Below are 18,669 nucleotides of genomic sequence, written 5' to 3' on the forward strand. Positions count from 1 at the left end.
ATAATCAATAATGAATGGCACTTTTGCGTTCAAACTTCAAGATACAATCACTAAAGAACGTAAGAGCCAGTGTTTCAATAAATGATTTGAAAACTGCCGAATTTTGCTGCAGTTGCATAAAGTATTCATCTTCCCAAGGACCTGCCTCTAAGTTTAGTCGTTTTTCATTCTGATGGCAGCACCTGGATCGGTTCGGAACCTTCGCTTCACCGTTACCCCTACCGAGATCCACCTCTCCTGGGAGCCACCCTTGCAGTCTGCCTGTCAGCTAGAATACATCATCCGCTACACCCCTCAGGTCCTGGACCAGTGCATAGTCCAGCTGGTAGAAGAACCCATTGTGGCAGGGAACACCAACACGACTACAGAGTTTACTATTGCTGGACTGGTACCCTATTCGACGTACAGCGTCGAAGTTCTGGCGAGGAACAGTATCGGATTTGGAGTACCGGAAAAAAGGAACATCCAAACTGCCGAATCGGGTGAGATTTCAGGTTGTCAAAACAAGATTATGAGTATCTAAAATCGAGAAGAAATACGTCTTTACGGCTAGCCTTTTAATTATGTTCATAGTAGAAAGGGAAGAGGACAGTAGACTTCTTTTTGTTGAGCCAAGGGGAATGTGTAAAAGATCGTTTATCGTGGTTTATCAATGTAAGCAACCCTTTAGGAAAACAGTTGTGATTTAGTCATCAGGAATTCGATTTGGATTCATATTCATATTTTCCTTCTGATTCTAGGAATACGACATTTTTAAGCTTGAAAAGGATGTATTCCCGAGGTTTTATTCAATAAATTTGCTTGTCATTTATTCGTTAATCCAGTACCTGAGAATGTGACCGACCTTGCTGTCGTGGAAACAACTGAAAACAGCATCTCATTGGCATGGGACTTACCCTGTGGTCACACCCATGGGGGTGTACTTCTATTCCATTACGAACTGTCCAATGAGAACGTGCCTGTAGCTGCGCTTACGGAGGGGGATTCCCCTAGCAATGTGACGTCATTGACGATCAACAATCTGGCTTCATGTACTCCATATGAGTTTAGAATCAGGGCTAAGACGTCGGCTGGGTACGGTCATTATGCAAAACTCTACCATGTACGAACACAAGGAGGAGGTAAACATTAATAGAGGTTCTATCATAAATGAAGATGTGATAAGTTCGATAACACGATTAATATTCTGTTAGTGCGGTCGGACAAATTATCTTAAGCAACGATTTTGAACATTTTACATATTTTGGGCTATTGGTCAGTTATTCGAGTCTATAGGCCTATTAGTATATTTGCTATTTCGTCAAATTCATAAGGAGCCTCTTCTAAATGCGTTTATTATCTTCTTTGATAAAGAATATAATCATTTCTTCACGGTAAAAACTTTCAACTGTTCATATTTGTATGGAATCTGTTATCTGTATCGCGAGACATCATTGAAGTTGTTTCAATAATCTGGAGGAAAGTGTTACATTTATCAGCTTCTCAGTGCTTATCACTACCATATTTGTTCTGAACCAGTCAGCTACAATGTTTTCAGAAGTATGTACTAGTAATGTTGGACATTTTTGACAGAGAGCTTCGAGGAATGCTGCCCAGTTATAGGGGAGTGGCAGCAGTGGGATAGGACACGTCTTTGAAATGATTCGTGTGTGGTGTGAAAATGTCATTATAAATTCTTCATTTGTGATCCTGTTATCTATCTATTATTTTCCCAGAACCGGGTATGATAGAGACCATGTTCGTGCATACCTACGCATCCAGGCCATTTGAAGCCGACGTCACGTGGTCACCACCTGAGGTCAACGGATGTCCCATCATTCACTACCGGGTCACGTACGTTCTCACAAACCTCGGTCTGTGCGAGGCGATCAGCAGCAATATGCAGGTGCTTCAGTTTGCTGGGAACACTTCGCATTGGTTCATACGATTGTCGAACCTGGAGCCGTACTCGAGATACGAAGTTTATGTCCAAGCAGTCAGCGATGCCGGTATGGCCCCAGTTGCAGTGAGAAGTTTCCAAACACAACCTGCAGGTATCGTTTGAAATTTCGTAAAATGATTTTCATTGTCATTTAACAGGCTGTTCCCTCAGTTTATTACCAGACGCGACATGCTATGGTCAGCTGTAGCACTTATGCTCAGTGGCGTATCTGGAAGTCCTCATCATTGAGGTATGGGAGTGTCAAAGTTTATCTGACAAGTGAAAACTAACGAAATATATCAATAAACATATCTAAAAAGGAACGCGAATGACATCACCATTTCGGAAAACAGTTTCCTGTCAAAATTCTTCTGATTAACTATAAAATGGTCAGCAGAAATATGTCGGGGGGGGGTACTCTGTTTCATCCCCCCCCCGCCTTCTCGTACACTAGTGCTTCTTTCATGAACAAGTATGTACTGTCAATAACATTAGCGAATAGACCTCTTACCTAAAACTTCACACTCTGGCTAAGACACTAATATTTATCATAACCACATGTGTAAGAAACTTGTGTAAAGACGACCGTTGTGTAGTGTCACTTTATAGAATTATTAAGAAACGGAGATCATATAAAAGTTTGATTTCATGTTATTCCTCCTTGCCATCTTACACAGCCCCGGGACAGGTGCAATTCATCGACGTGACAGAGCGAACCCAAAGTAGTCTCAAATTCCGCTGGAACACACTAGAATGTGGATACCGCCATGGACCGGAAGTCATATACCACTACCGACTGGAGTCCCCTTCCGGGTTATACTGGTCCGGTCAGGTTCATGATCCTGTATCCCTAGCCTCAGTGTACGGACTTCTTCCTTGTTTGACTTACTCGTTCTGGGTCCAAGCGGAGACGTCTGCAGGATTCGGCGATCCTAGTAACGCACTTTTCGCTGACACTACTGCATCCCGTAAGTATTACAGGATGTCTGATTTTCAGTAGCGTTTGCATGACGATGAATTTTACTTCCAAAGCCCTACAAACGAAACTCTTTAAATCAACCCTTTAAAAATAGATTGCAGTTTCCATTGATTTCCAATATAAAACTTACATTCTATAAGACACCCAAACAGATCTTGAATATTATTAATTAATGAAGTCAGATATTAATATATGATTGATATTACCAGAATGCGAATGTAATGGCCTTTAGGAAATGTGATTTTTAAAAATTTACATCCACAAATATCCCCTCGTCTCTTTGCTTGATATCTTATCAACCATACCATAGTCTTGAGCGTTCAGACGTTCTTGAATTATTTCCAAATAACGGAATGCACTATGTTCATATCTACCTCTGATCACAAGCTCCTGGTCCGGTGACGTCACTCAACCTCCAGTCAATCAGCTCTGGAGAGATAAACATCACATGGAGCGCTCCTGCAGCTCAGCCGTGTCCGATTTTCAGCTACGGTCTCCGGTACATCCCGACCAACACCGACCAGTGTAGTGCAAACGTGAGACGATTGGCCGCGACAAGGGCTTTAGACGTCGAGACCCAGAGCACTTCTGCCGTAGTTTCAGGGTTGTTGCCGTTCACTACGTATAGAGTGATGGTATGGGCGAGGACGGGGGCACCGAATGCCGGGCAGGAAGTGATGTCGACTGTAGTCACCCAACAAGCTCGTGAGCAAAAGATTTCTTTCTTCCAAAATTATTGTATGATAACGAAAAAAAGTCTTTTAATTGATCTAAGTACGCATTCAATGGCAGTCTGAAGATTTAAAACAATCACTGATTTAGGCGACGTTTTGTTTGAAGTGCGGGTTTTCTTCATGGTTCAGTGAAAGTAGATCAGTACGTTAAATTCAGTTCTGGTGCAATATAAAGTTGTCTTTACTCATGTATTACATGTTCGAGCGTTCACTAACCCGTTCAAATACACATTTTCAATAAACATAATCCGAGCGTGCCCGCCGAAAAACGCACCAGTTATTGAAAACACAGTATCTGTTCTTTCCTCCCCCAGCACCGACTGCCTCACCCACTGTCAATGAACCATCATCATTTCCACACAAACCTTCCAAACTCAATGTCTCGTGGGAAGAAGTGCCTTGCGGACATCGTAGCGGTGAAATCACCTTCTACGCCTACGAGCTGGAATCTCTTGATGACTCTACTCTCAATTCAAAGACAAGCAAGATTCCCGCGACATATCGTTACGTGACACTGGATGACCTCGAGCCTTGCGAAGTTTATCAGTTCCGGGTCAGAGCTCGTACCCGAAAGGGATGGGGACCGTTCAGCAGTTGGAAGAAACTCACAACAAATGCAGTTGGTATGCTTTTGTCAATATAATACGATATGCAATTTCAGGTGTCCAAGGACATTATGTTATTGTCATGATGTCACAAAAATAAGATAAAAATGTATTTCCTATGAATATGAATTAAAACGAACTTTATGTCTCGTCGTGAAAGAACACAAGTTCTCTGTAGATCTGAACGTGCAGAAAGCTAAGGACAAAAAGTCCTATCGCGTCATATTCTTGATCCATAGTCAACACACGTGTTCCTAGCATGAATGATCGCATGTATGAGGATCAACAATACTAACCCTCTAAAACATTGAACATCTTTAAGCATTGTACCTTTGTACAACGTATTTATAGATTATTTTAAACATGTTGAAAGTTTTAAAAAGGTTTGTTTTCTGAATGTTCAAAATTTTCAGTATCCGATGAGGTTAACATTGCCCTTGCCGAAACAAGCAGCGATAATCCCACTTCAATCCGTCTATCTTGGAACGCACCACCAAACCAGAAATGTCCAATTAACCACTACGTTGTGGCCTACCGTCTTGTGCGCCAAGACCGATGTCTCCTTGACGATGATTGGCCAATGCATGAACTAGCCGTACGAGCTGACCATAGAGATGTTGAGATCAATTCGCTGATACCATTTTCAACCTATGAGCTGAAGGTGTTCGCTGTAACGGAAGCAGGCAACGGATCGATGTCTGTGGTTGTTGTGCAGACGGGGGAAACGAGTAAGGATAACATGAATCCTCCCTTCATTAGCTCAGTGCATTGTTTTAATTGCTGATGTGGTTTACGGTACACCGGAGTGTTATAGAAACAGTGGATAGAAGAAGAGAAGAAATGGATAGGCGAGAAAGTGGAGATTTGAGAGTAGAGTATTCTTTCTTGAAAAATAGTCCTGAAAAGGACTGTAAACCAGAAGGAATGTTGAGTGAGAACAGCTTAAGTAGTAGAGTAGTAGAGCTGATGAGGAGATGCTGGCTTGAGTCGGCGAGTAGAGATGATGAGTAGGAGAGAGACTCGACGTTTCGGACAGGTTGACTGTCCGTCTTCAGGAGTGAATACTCTACTCTCAAATCTCCACTTTCTCGCCTATCCATTTCTTCTCTTCTATCCACTGTTTCTATAACACTCCACATGGTGTACCGTAAACCACATCAGCAATTGTACATGCCACCATGCAAACCTTCAAACAACATCTGCATTGTTTTAGTAGGCCTATCCATGAGTATGTATCTGCTTATTAGAACAAATGGAAAAACCTGATGGGTGTTTCTTTAAACTGTTCGGCAATTACGAGTACCTTTACGTACCGGTTGGCATGTACTCAACATCAATGAAAATTTTGGATAGACACATCCCATGAAAGAATCACCTGTCCAGACTGCGTAAAGTATTAAAGTCGGGCGTAACGTACAAAACGAATAGCTTTATGAACAAATGAGAAAGTGCAAGATTTTGCACGGTGGTACTGAAATTACTGAAATCATATTATAATCTTGATTACATGTTCAAAATTCAATGCAGACCTTTTCATTGTTCCATTATTGATTTTATTCGAAAGTTGCCCAGATTGCATTTTTATGTTCTTTGTTATTCTATTTTGATTGAGTGTTTTTTGTCTGTTTAGATTAGGTGTCCCTTAATTTTCCTGTGAATTATTTAGGTTTGAAACGATATGTTTTTTTTAATCTTTTCAAAATAGTACCGACTGAAGCACCAGACGCAATCTCCGTCGACCTTGTAACGTCACGGGAAATCGAGTTCTCCTGGCGGGAGCCCCCATGCGGTACTAGACACGGCGACATCATCCACTACGAGTATCAACTCCTCGATACGAACACCAATCACACCTTGACGGCGACGACTACCGAGACTGTTGTACAGATCGGTTTTCTTACGCCTTACACGGAGTATCAGTTCTCTGTGAGAGCTTCCTCGTTGAAAGGCTACGGTCCATTTTCAGAGCAGATTTTGGCATCAACTCTTGTTGCACGTAGGTATTGATGGTGACGATAATGAACGACGGTTGCTTTGGTTTACTCACTTGCATTAATATTTAAGTACCTTCAAAGTAAAAAAAAATGATAAACGGCATCGGGATATGTCGGTACATTTCAAATGATAACTTTTATGAACAAAATCCAACTATTTCTAAATGAATGCTGGTATACTAAGTATTTCATGTCAGAGTCCTTTTTTTTACATTTAGTGCAGCGATTGATGGAAAAATGAATATGATAAACCCATATCAAATAACCCTACTCATCATGCGCAGGGGAGAACGGTATACCGTTGTCCGTATTGTCGTTTTTGTGTCATTGTTCGTACCAGAATACAAGTTGGTTCTTTGTTTCGATGGGCAATCTGATCCAAGAGCAAGGATATTTCCCTGGAATGTGAATGCTACATTCTGGGTATCGGCTGGGGTGTGCCTGATTCATGTGTTTCAGATCCATGGGTCGAAAAGACCCTGCCTCGCTTATTGACAGTAGAATGAGCTTTTAAAAGGAGAAGAGGAATGGAAGAGAAATTGTCTCCTCCCGAAATATTAAAGCTCTACTCACTGCAAATGGGTTTTTAACTTTCGATTTTGTGTTCAAATTGCAGCACCACCAAAGCCGACTGGTTTGGTAGTTCTTGGGATAGGGGATACCAGTGTTACCCTTCAGTGGATGCGACCTGATCCACCACATGGTATCATTACGGAGTACAAGGTGAGATATCTTTAGAAATATCTTCTTTGATAGTCTTTCCGTCTCTTTATTTATATGGTGATGATGTTAATTGAATTGGTAATGAAAACTTTCAGAATGTGTTGCCATCAAAGCACCTTCAGTCATGTCAGTATTGTTCGTCTAAATTTAATCTCATTATCGTCGTCGTCATTGTCATCGTCGTCGTAATCATAATTATTCCCTTCATTGTAATCATAATCATGATAACGATCATTGTTAGTGTCATCGTCATCATCATCATTTTTTATCCTTCCTCCGAATGTAGTTGTTGTAATAAATAATCTAAGTTTACTTCAGTCATTGGCGTCATATGAGAAACACATGAATATCTGTGTATTTCGAACCGGAATACTCTACACAAGTACATTCTATCCCCAAAATTTAACATTGACAGTTATGAAAAGCCAAATCAATAGATCAAATGAAGCTGAAAAAATAAAAAAAATATATCATCTTCTATATAATTTCATAAGATTTTGTTGCGTTGTGAAAATATTTAATTTTTTTCTTACCCTCTTTCATATGTTGGACGTGATATCCACCACATTGGTGAGTAGCCAAACGAGTAGTGTGTTGAATAAAGGATGAGCAAGCTAACATGGCTATTTCAATATGGATATGAAAATGTCGGGAACAGTTTGTGCCTGAGATATTTCTTTGTGTTTTATATTTACAGCTTCAGTACTGGAGACAGAACGAGCAGCAATCAAACTACAGCATTGAGGTCACCATCAGATCTGAAGATGAGATTGTGAATGGCACCCTCTTCGGTCTAAGTCCGTATACTGCTTACGTCATAAAGGTAGGAACAACGTTACATTTCAAACAAAATCTGTAACTTATTTCTCAGTTTTGTTGTGGGTAGTATCTGAAGTGAGATGTTTTCATCCAAATTCAGCGAATTGGAGTCTCGAAATTAAAATCACAAACTTTATAGGGGTATTTATCGGTATTTGTGATGGAATAATATTGTCCAAAATCATCAAGATTTCTTTAAAATAGCGGAATAGTATGTATGCAATTATTAGATTTAGCGTGTGAATTATTACTGTCGAATGCAAATATAAGAGTGGTTCACGAGACATGTTAATGTGGTTACAGCTTGTCCCATTTGTTTGATCAAAATGAAGTAATTTTTTTTACAATTTCTAATCAGATGTTTTCGTTTTCAATTGTCTTATTCCTTCATCTATGCTCTCGTATTCCCTTTACGACCCGCTAACGTCTGAATTCTCTAATCCAGATAGTATTTGTGAAAGGGGCAGCGCTATGGGGGGGGGGTGACGAGAGGAAGAGCAAGGTGTATAGAAAAAAAAGAAGTACAGACGCCGAAACTCTGCATTACACCTGTAATTTGAAATGAAAATGAATTTAGGTCCTCTTGTCCCCCTCCCCCATTATCCGTGGCGCTGTCCATGCCTTTGTGACAGAAATGCTTAGTCGGGAACAGAATAACAACAAGGCCCGTATTCTGATAGCAGGCTTAAAGTTGTGGTTTAAGTATGGACAGCCAATTGTTACATAATCACTAACAGTAGAGATATCATACTTTCAGCTCATTCGGCTCTCAAATCATTCATAATTGTGTAGGAAGTATAAATAGATGATTGTCTTCACCGTCGATGAATCAGGAAAGAGCACAGTAAACATAAGAAACATACAACTTAATAAAAATATTGATACTTGTGGCTTCCCATACTTAAACCACAACTTTAAACCTGAGTTCAAGTTACACCCGAGTTCAGAATACGGGCCCAAATGATTGTGATGAGGATAATGTTTAATGTTTAACATGTCAATGTATTCGAGTACTTCAATCATTAGCAATCTTATGCATTTTCTCATGTTGCTGTATTATTTTTTATGTTGCATTTTTGGAAATGACTTGACATTTTCTTGTCCACATATCAAGAAGTTTATTTGCAATAGATTCAATGACCGATATTATTGATAAAAACTGGAACAGAGGAAAGCAGATAGTTGATTATCAAACTAATAATATTTGACATTTGCATTTGATAGAGATGACTGGCCGGATAAAAAAAATGACGGATATAGACCCCGTTTTCGACACATATGATGTTAACAGGATAAGAGAACTATTTGACATATACGCCATGAATCAGGATTACAGATTTTACCTGTTTGATAATAACAATAATAATAAAGACATAATTTATTTTTAAGTGGGACATTCTTAATGTTTCCAAGCGCTGCATATGACCTCGGTTTTGGCACTTACATAATAATTTTGTTGGAACTGTTTAAAACTAAGCGAGTTATATAATTTGCACAATTATAGTACTCAGCTTTGCTACGTTAAGCAGAGCCCTTACAAGAATAAATCTGTGTCTTAAAACATCATCCAACGTGAAATAAGAATATTTGGGTACTTTAAAGTTTCGTCTATTGTAGACCACATCATTGTGAATTATATAATATGTCCTTATTGCAATATAAAACATGGTTTGATTCCTTCTGAACATGTTTAATTTCCGCGTTAGTGTGTTGTATTATCACTAAATGAAGAGCTTGTATTGTCAATTCTACAAAGAATAAAACAATTCGATTGATATTATGCAAGATGATTGTATGAAACCATCAATCATCCTATTTGCGCATAATTATTCTTTATTGCTCAGGTCTCGCGAAAGCGGAATGGGGGGGGGGAGGCTTTAGTCCCTCACTTTTTTCCTGAACAGTATATACGAAAACGTAAAAATGGACTATTGATTGGTAACTTTTTGCATGATCAGTCGCCCTCTCCATTTTCATGACCCAGTGTTTATACTCTTTTTAAAGCTGTGACCTTTTATTTTACATATGATTTTGATGGAGATTTGAGTAATTTGCTATTTTTTTTACATGTTTTTCTTTCTATTCAACAATGTTTTTGTAAAAAGGAGAGTCAAATATATTGATATCATAGTTCCAAACTATTTCAAGATATTATGATGAATATCGTTTTCCAAGAATCGAGGCATCTTCCGACATATCTTATCAGTTATCGCGGTTTCTATTTTTAGGTCTTTTTGTGGCAATATTGACACTCGGACATGCATTCGGATCTATGTGATACATTGGTCCAAAATCTGAAGCATACACAATTCGTCTGCCCATGTTTACATTACTTTCCAAATAAAGAAATGGTTTCGAGGGTGATACTTTGAATGATAATTTTTTTTCTTCAGAGTTAAAAAGGAAAAAAATAAATCGTGGGAGGAGAGTCCAGAAATCAGAGTTTCCCGTGGAAATACGACAAAGCCAACGAACTCGTCCTTATCTGAGACCTCTATCGGCAGGGTTGGTGTAGGTGCCTTGATGACGTAAAAATTTATGTCCGCTTCGAGAACACGAACTCGCGCCAAAAGTGACTGGTTCCAAGTAAATGGAATATGGAAGGGATTTAGCAGACGACAATCCTGTAATTATAGAAACATGTTCCGTACTATCGATTGCAACCTGTGAGATCGTTATCGCGTTGGCATTTCGTCAAAATATTATTGGTGGACAAGAAATGCATAGCTCAGTATGAAATCATAAACTTGCCCGAGGTTCACAAATGTTCGACATTATGGTATCCGATAATGTACTTGTTTTTAGAATTAGGTCACCCCTCCCTTTACCTACATTTCCTATCTGGATCAAGCCTAATGTTTCCCTGATATCAGTTTATAAATAATTACATATATTACAAATGAAAATATGTAATAAAATAGACTAAATGTACATATACCATGCACCAGTGCGATATGACGATATGACGTCACACTGATCAGAATTTCACCGGCAAATAATCTGAAACCGCTTGTCAATAACAACACAGTTTTGTGCAAAAAGTATACTGTTATTTCATTCAACTCATTTATTTGAGCAGAGAACTACGCCTAAACAATGTTATAAACTTATATTAAGCCATCAACATACAAACATGTCATGAATTATAGGTCAACTTGTGTTAAATCGCTTCTTTTCTGCATGTTATCATGAAATCGCTCAATCTGGAGCTACTACGTGAATAAAGGGAGAAAATCGTGTCATCTTAGTTCCCCATTTTTAATTTGCCGTCTGCATTATAAGGGCAATAAAATTGGTTTGACTTTTGAAAAGTATGTGCTACAAGGCCAACTTGTCACCCGTGTGGCTGTATATGTGATAATTATGTTATAAAATGGAGCCCAGAAAAATATTGCGCCTGTAAATCATCAGAAAAGTGAAATGTAATGGACCTAAAATCATCATCTTAATTTCCCCCCTTCATTAACATGTGTTTCAGTAATATCTACAGGAGATTTTTTTTTCAGTCACCGGTATCTTAAAGCGTCCGCATAGATTTCTTTCCTGGGTGTTATTTAAACAATATAAAAACGACGCAAATCATATATATCACAATGTGAAAAAATTGGGCAATATTTTGCCCAACGTTGGGCCGATAGTCAACCCTACCAACTACTGGGCAATATTTTACCCAACGTTGTTGGGGCATTAATGTGCCCAACTGTTGGGTAATATTTTGAACTACATTTTGGGGGACATTAATTTGCCCAACTTTTTAATAAAGTTATTAACCCAACATCTGGGCAAGGCCTACACTCACTTCGTGTACCTGGTCCGTGTCGATCCGGAGACCTTATCCGAAAGTGCTTTGCATGCACAATAACGCTGCATACAAGTGCAAGTGCATATCTCAAGTGAGTGAAGCAAAAACAAAACAGCGTCAGATATATGTCATGTATGTAGGCCTATTCTGACAAATTCCTTACAAATTATGCTTAACGTAAAGTCCAAAATAAAAAAATTAAAAAAACGTTTAAGCAACTCATCTATGAAAGATTCAGCGAGGCTCCCCAGCCCCCAGTCATCTAGAAGCTCCTCCATATCTTATCGACCGTGTGTAGCATGCTGCAAGCGCAACTCGTGATCGTAAAGTTTCGCAACATTTACCACTCAGCAGGGCAATTACTAGCCCAACAATTGGACATCTGTATTTTGGCAGCGGCAGAGTAAAAATTTGCCTAAGTATTGGGCACATAATGCCCAACAAAACAATAACCAACGTATATATTACCCAACAAAAAAATGACCAACGTAAATTTACTCTTTTTTCACAGTGCATATATATATAGTTTCACCCTAAGGCTCATCAGCGACTGATTAGTATGAAGAACACAATTTCTTGCAGTACATCACTACTTACTTGCTTACCTATATATATATATATATATATATATATATATATATATATATATATAACAAAATATGCTGAAGATAATGCTTTCAATGCCAATATAGTTTTTATTCTTTACTCGAATTTTCGACGGACCTCCGTCTTCTTCAGGAGTATATACAATGGGTGGTATCTTATATATATATATATATATATATATATAAGACCTTTAATAAGACCTATGTAATGTTAGCAAATGCCTTTATTTTTTAAATGTCTTTGGCTTACAAAGCAAACCTCGTGCATGAGTGAAACATGCACTGTAAATTGCAGGGATTTAAAATATATCGAGAAGGGCAGTAGTAAGGGACCAATCGAATTCTGGATTTAGTTTGAATCCTAAAAATTGTTTTATAAACCCAAAGGATTTGAATTGAATGCTTGAGACTTTGAATTCCGGCAATTTAGAGTGTGATTTCTTGCTCAAACGAAAACACACTATTTTTGTGATTTACCGGGTAGCCAAACTTTGCATAATATAATAATTAAGTAGGCACCATGACAATTATGGAATGGAAATTTTGTCAGCCTTATAATGTCATATTTGAAGGAAGTTCAGTATAACATTCGTTAATTTGATATTATATGTTTGATATCGCTAGATCCGAGGGGTTACAAGTGCAGGTCCGGGAGATTGGAGCGATGAGATCAATGTCGGGACCAGCGAAGGACGTGAGTAAAAGTTATAGTTAAAATCACTGCATGGCTTATTACAAGATTTCTAACGAAACAAGTGTATTTGTGATGAAACACTTGAATAATCTTTAAATCTTAAATCAAAGTCGTATTTACCGTGGTAATTTGGTGTTCTTGTATTTAACTACACAGAAATTGCGATTTATCTGTCAATAAACCAATACTTTGTGGAGTAATTGATGGATGACTTGATGTTTGATAGATGGAAAGCTAATAAAAGGACTAAAATTTTTATCCATTCGAATGGGTCATGACATTGTGTCATCTTATTTCATTATTTTCATCTCAGACCAAGCATGACTCACAAAATGGACACGGATCCATCTTTCCATACAAATTTTGTCTCGACACCACAAATTAATGACAATAGTTGAGTCACGGGGTTCCCCAAATAATCACCAAATAGCAGTTTGGAAGCAAAAGAGCTTTAAATTACGGAATCTCACGCTTGAGTAATATTGATTGCAAACACCAAGGAAAAGCAAATAAACGCACAAACCCAGCGAGCTTTACGCCGTCGCCCGCCTCTGATACGGCGCCTACACACTTTTGGTCAGCGGACGCCACGCACTACTCAGTTCTCACGTGGTTCATAGATTGCGGGCTGTGATTGGTTAGTCGCTTAATGGAAGAATGACGGGCGCCAATCAGTAGAAGATAAAGGCGCCATTGCTGGTATGACAAAACATCTTCATAAAGTCAATGGAAGGAGACTGCATGATAATGGAGTGCATTTTATGGCATAATTCACAGTCAAGGACCACTAGTGTTTTTCAAAGTTCATAATAATTATGCCAATTTTGCTTTTTCTGCCTTCAATCAGAGAAAATTCGAGCGAAAGAAACAGGTAAAAGACAGATCAAGAATTAGGGGTCATGGGAAGGTAAAGAACTGATGAAAATAAAATTGTCCGTGTTGACCGAGGAAGTCCTTATTTCCCACTTTTGCCACACTGGCGTTTTCTAAAAAATATTTTATTGCTTGAGTTAATTGTCGGTATTTAAAACTTATCAAAGAGAAATTTAATCGCTTGTTCCGCAGATTATGTTGTGTATAAATTTTGATTGACCTTAAACATAAACGATTAGCTGTATCATCGAGACAATTAGGCCAACGTTGACGATAAACACATTCAATGAAATTCTAATACCCTCGTGATTTCATGAAAATCCAAGGACACTGAATGTTTTAAAATATTTTTAAATATTGATATCAATTTTGACAAATTTGTGGTTGAAATGTGACGCTATGATGAAATACTTTCAAACTTGAAATGAAAGGACAGTGATGTAGGAAGGTTGATGATTATGTGTAAAATATAAATATATTTTCTATTAAGCCACTGATCTGCAGATGATTTCAACCACAATGTACTCCAATGTCCTTATGACGTCACTGTTTACTGATACATTATAGGTAGACATGTATTATGGATATATTACAGGTCCTTTATGGTATACCGTATAAACATAAATCGAACGATAAAGCACCCCATCATGAAAGAGAATGAGCATAATAATGACAATGAATAGTTCAATTAATATAAGATATGAATATTTTCTATACGAAAATCTATGTTTCGTGCTTTTGGTACAGTAATGATTATGTGCATGTCCTTTGTGAATACATAATTATGTGTTTTACTGTGTTATTGAGTTTGTAAATTGTCAGGAATGAGGTTACGTAGATGCTTAAGATGGTATTCCTAGGGGAAAGAGTAATTATTCTTTACTTATTTATTGAAATACAAATTGACATTTAACACATTGAAGCTTCATTCAATGTCCCTCAGAGTTGTCATTCTTGGATGACAGCTCCGAGGGAACTTGAGTGAAACTACGCATCTATTATTCTCTCATTTCATTTTTTCACTGTTTATTATTTACAACTCTTGCCACAAGTTGTTTGTATTTATATTATTTCTCTCAATATATATATATATATAATTACTCCTGGTTTTGCCAATTTGCTACGCTTATTTACTGGTTGAGCACGTTTTTTATTTAAAAAATCTGAGGTAAATCCACTTTTTACATTATTCTATTTTTTTTTTACTTTTTAAACTTTTTAAATGGAATAAATAGGATTGAACTTATCATCAAAGACTAACCCCAGAATTAAAGGAATCTTAAGCAATATCTGAGTTCTTAAAAAGCCCCGCACATCTCATCAACCACGTTATCATCACCCCTATAGAAGGGGGCGCCTCCCGGGGCAAAGCTAACCCCCTTTAAGTCGATTTCCGTACCCCTTGGATGATCTTAAATCAACTATGGAAGTCTGTTAATACCATAACTCCGAATTGTATGCCTGTATGAAAGGCAAATTAAAGGATTCGTTATGTTTCCTCTCTTGTAATTCGCTTGCCTTAAACGTGAATATCCAGTAGCTGCAGAGGTGACCCGCAGTATATCTGGGTTATCTCGGCAAAACGTCAACTCCAGTAGAATATTAAAGACCTTAGAAACACAATTTCCTTCCCTCTTTTATTACCATCTTTGTAATTTTCATTCACAATCAAATGTAATTGTTTCACGAAATTGCATTCTCATACAAGATATCTTGGTATAGTCCTGGTCAGATCTTGCGGTGTCCATTACAATTTATTTCATCATTGTTTCAGTACACACAGCTTCCGAACTTTCGCTGTTTATGACCAGTCGTGACTTTGGATTTTGAATTGAATTGAATCTATTGGCACATCATTGGCATCTGCCAATATTGTGTAAAAACAAAAATATAAAATAATACCAAACATAGAAAAAGTATATACAATTTGAGAATCATTTGAGGAAAAAACAAAATAACACAAGTTTAGATACGATGTAACAATTTTTTAAATAAAAGAACATGTAATTTTAAATGGAACATAATAATTATATACATATACTGACATTTACATTGACATTTGAATTATCTATTCTACATTTATGACATTATAAAACACATTCGCTCTTATTCTTGAGCATAACATGATTTTACTAATATTTCAATTTTTTTTAGATATGTGTTTATAAAGTGAGGATGTCTCAATTACGTCAATGGTTGAAATTTATTATCCTATCCATTGCAACATAATACGAATGAATATTATACGATGACGGTCCCCGTTTCCAACAAAAAAAAATCATTTTAATCTAATCGAACTTGAATTAGTCTTAAAGCTATTAAAAGTTATTGAAAAAAGAACGGAGATTATAAAAAACAGACAAACAATATTTTGTTTAAATAAACCAAGATCTAAAATATTTGTTTCTTATTTAGAAGTTAAACAGATTAGAAAATCTGAATAATTTTATCATCACATTCTTCTTTAAAAATGCATTTTCTATCGGTATCACTGCTGGTAATCCTTTAAAGATATCCATGTGATTTTATTAAGACAACTTAGGCGCCTGAAACATGAAACCCCGCCCTATTAACGTACCGGAAGCTCTTATTCATGTCACGACCTTCCGTTAACCTACCTCCACTTCCGGTTGTCATGATTGACATGCATGTGCCTTGTTATGTCTCCGCCCCTTCGCTCCTTGGGTAGGTGGGAAGGGGGTCGCCCACAGTGGGGTCGCCCCGTGATAAGAATTAAAGGGGAAGCCATCCCTGGGTGTTTCGTGAGGTATCTCAGGAAGTAACCGATGATTTTATGAACATTTTCTAAAATGTGAAGACAGTGTCATGCCCACTTCACTGAGGTTTTAGCATAAGACTGAGACGAAATATCAATATGATTTCATTAAATTGTGGCCAAATATAAAATTCTTACTGATTTTGTTTATGTAAGTAAATAATCTTTTTTATTTGTATGATAAGAAGATAATATTTCCAAAAAAAAATCTAATTTCTGACCTTCGGGTTTCATCAGAAAACGATTAATTTATTAACTAAACATTAGCTAAAAATCATCCATCATAGTAACAGTGCGAAGAGCGCAAAGCGTACAATGCAAAGCACTAAAACTTAGAGCGCGAAGCGCGGAAAAATAGATTCGTCATTTCCTGATGTTAGCTCTCATGTTAAATTCTACACCGAACGTTTTAATTATAATATAAAGAGCATGTTCTCTCTACTTGTCTTTTTCAAAGCATTTGAGATTTCTATATGTTTACGTCTTACAAGTTAGATTCTTGATGAATGATATTGTTAACACGAAACGAGATAGATTGTGACCTTGTGACCGTTAAGATTTCTTAAAACTACAGTTTTTAGCTATTGCCAATATCCTGTGACGTAGAGTGACTTTTGGTGTCTGGACACAATGAACCATGCCCATATATGGCATGTGGTCACTTTTGATAATTATGCCTGTCTCGTCCCTAAAGTGACCTGCTTTTACATGACTATTGTCGGCACGACTTAACTGTAAATAATAATTGCTTAAACACTTGAACTAAAAAAAACTACTTATATTTAAAAATTCTTAGGTAGTTTTTAGCTCCCCCGCTACAAATTACGTAAAATAGATACACAAATGGGAAATATAAATCTTTGTTTTTCGTCATCCGTAAAGCCCATTTCACAGTTTGTGGTGCGACTACTTACAAACGATTCGATTATTTGAAACATTATATTGTGTTCAAGTGATAGCAAACCATCGCACGAGTAATTTTGAAATTCTTAGCTACCATTACCAAATCGTGTTTATTGTATGTTGTATCATTGCAATATTGAAAATCTACAGAATTTGTAATATCAAAGTATGTTTACTAGTTAGCATTAACACATCAAACATTGTAAATGTGATATCAATATCCATCGAAGAAGAAAATTATTCACTCTTAAAATGTTGGGCAACATACTGTCCACACAACAATTAGTTTAAAAAAATTATCCAACTCTGGGTAGTTTTCACCCAAAGAACACATTATTGGTTTAAAACTACCCAGAATTGGATGAAATCTTAATCAATTGTTGTGTGGACAGTATATGTTGCCCAACAAGAGTGTAGTTTAAAAATGGATATCATGCTCATTGTGGCCACTACCTAAGTCAATATGGATGGACAATGATGACTTTAATAATTCTAACACGCAATTGATGTAGTCTTGGGCTACAGTCACTCCAACGAAACCGACTCCAAACCGATACAAAGTTTTATGCCATTTCCAATTACATACATGGTCGACTTGGAACCGGTTTCTTGCTGTGACTGTAATATGATTATTGTCTTTCTCTATTTTAAAATTTGAAAATCTCGACATCAGACTACAAGTAGGTACCACATGAAGGGCATTCAGTCCAATGAAAGGAAACTATACGATAGATTCAAAACCTATTCAAGAAAACAAATACGATAGAGATTATATAAAAGCATTTTGTGAATAATCTTTTTCGCTATCCATTTAGCTACCTTGAGCAAACTATGATTATTCTGTACTCTGTATAAATGAAAATGCTGAAATCTACGGAATCAACCAAAATCCACATTCTAAGTTGTTCAGCGTAATCATTAAGTATCAGTTTTTTTTTCGATTTGTTACCAATCTTTACCGCCGATATTAATATGGATGTTATGCTTATTGATGGGGCTTCGTATGGCAATATCAACAGATATTGATGAGTTCGATATTTTAACAAGCAATGAATGCAAATCTTGCATAAGTGCTGTTTCGTGATTTTGGAATTATAAATCTCGACACCTGATTGCAATTAAATACCACATGAACTGCATTCACGCCGATGAAACGAAACTGTCTATCTATTCTATTCCGCTCTTAATCATTTACTACAAATGTCTTCAGTTTCGATTAATGCCATGCTTGACTTACTCTT

General features: G+C 37.2%; 1 protein-coding gene across 1 annotated transcript in view; it reads left to right on the forward strand.

Moving 5' to 3' along the window:
* LOC121424184 (tyrosine-protein phosphatase Lar-like) overlaps nt 1-18,669 on the forward strand; it is an 87,047-nt gene that overhangs the window by 15,757 nt on the left and 52,621 nt on the right. Inside the window, exons 12-22 of the mRNA XM_041619793.1 lie at nt 180-482; nt 825-1,121; nt 1,716-2,033; nt 2,599-2,889; nt 3,288-3,605; nt 3,949-4,257; nt 4,653-4,967; nt 5,945-6,235; nt 6,850-6,956; nt 7,654-7,779; nt 12,807-12,876. Of these exons, the coding sequence (XP_041475727.1) occupies nt 180-482; nt 825-1,121; nt 1,716-2,033; nt 2,599-2,889; nt 3,288-3,605; nt 3,949-4,257; nt 4,653-4,967; nt 5,945-6,235; nt 6,850-6,956; nt 7,654-7,779; nt 12,807-12,876 (2,745 nt within the window). The remainder of the gene's footprint in view (nt 1-179; nt 483-824; nt 1,122-1,715; nt 2,034-2,598; nt 2,890-3,287; nt 3,606-3,948; nt 4,258-4,652; nt 4,968-5,944; nt 6,236-6,849; nt 6,957-7,653; nt 7,780-12,806; nt 12,877-18,669) is intronic.

This window comes from Lytechinus variegatus, chromosome 11, assembly GCF_018143015.1.
Source record: "Lytechinus variegatus isolate NC3 chromosome 11, Lvar_3.0, whole genome shotgun sequence".
In the NCBI taxonomy this organism is placed as follows: domain Eukaryota; kingdom Metazoa; phylum Echinodermata; class Echinoidea; order Temnopleuroida; family Toxopneustidae; genus Lytechinus; species Lytechinus variegatus.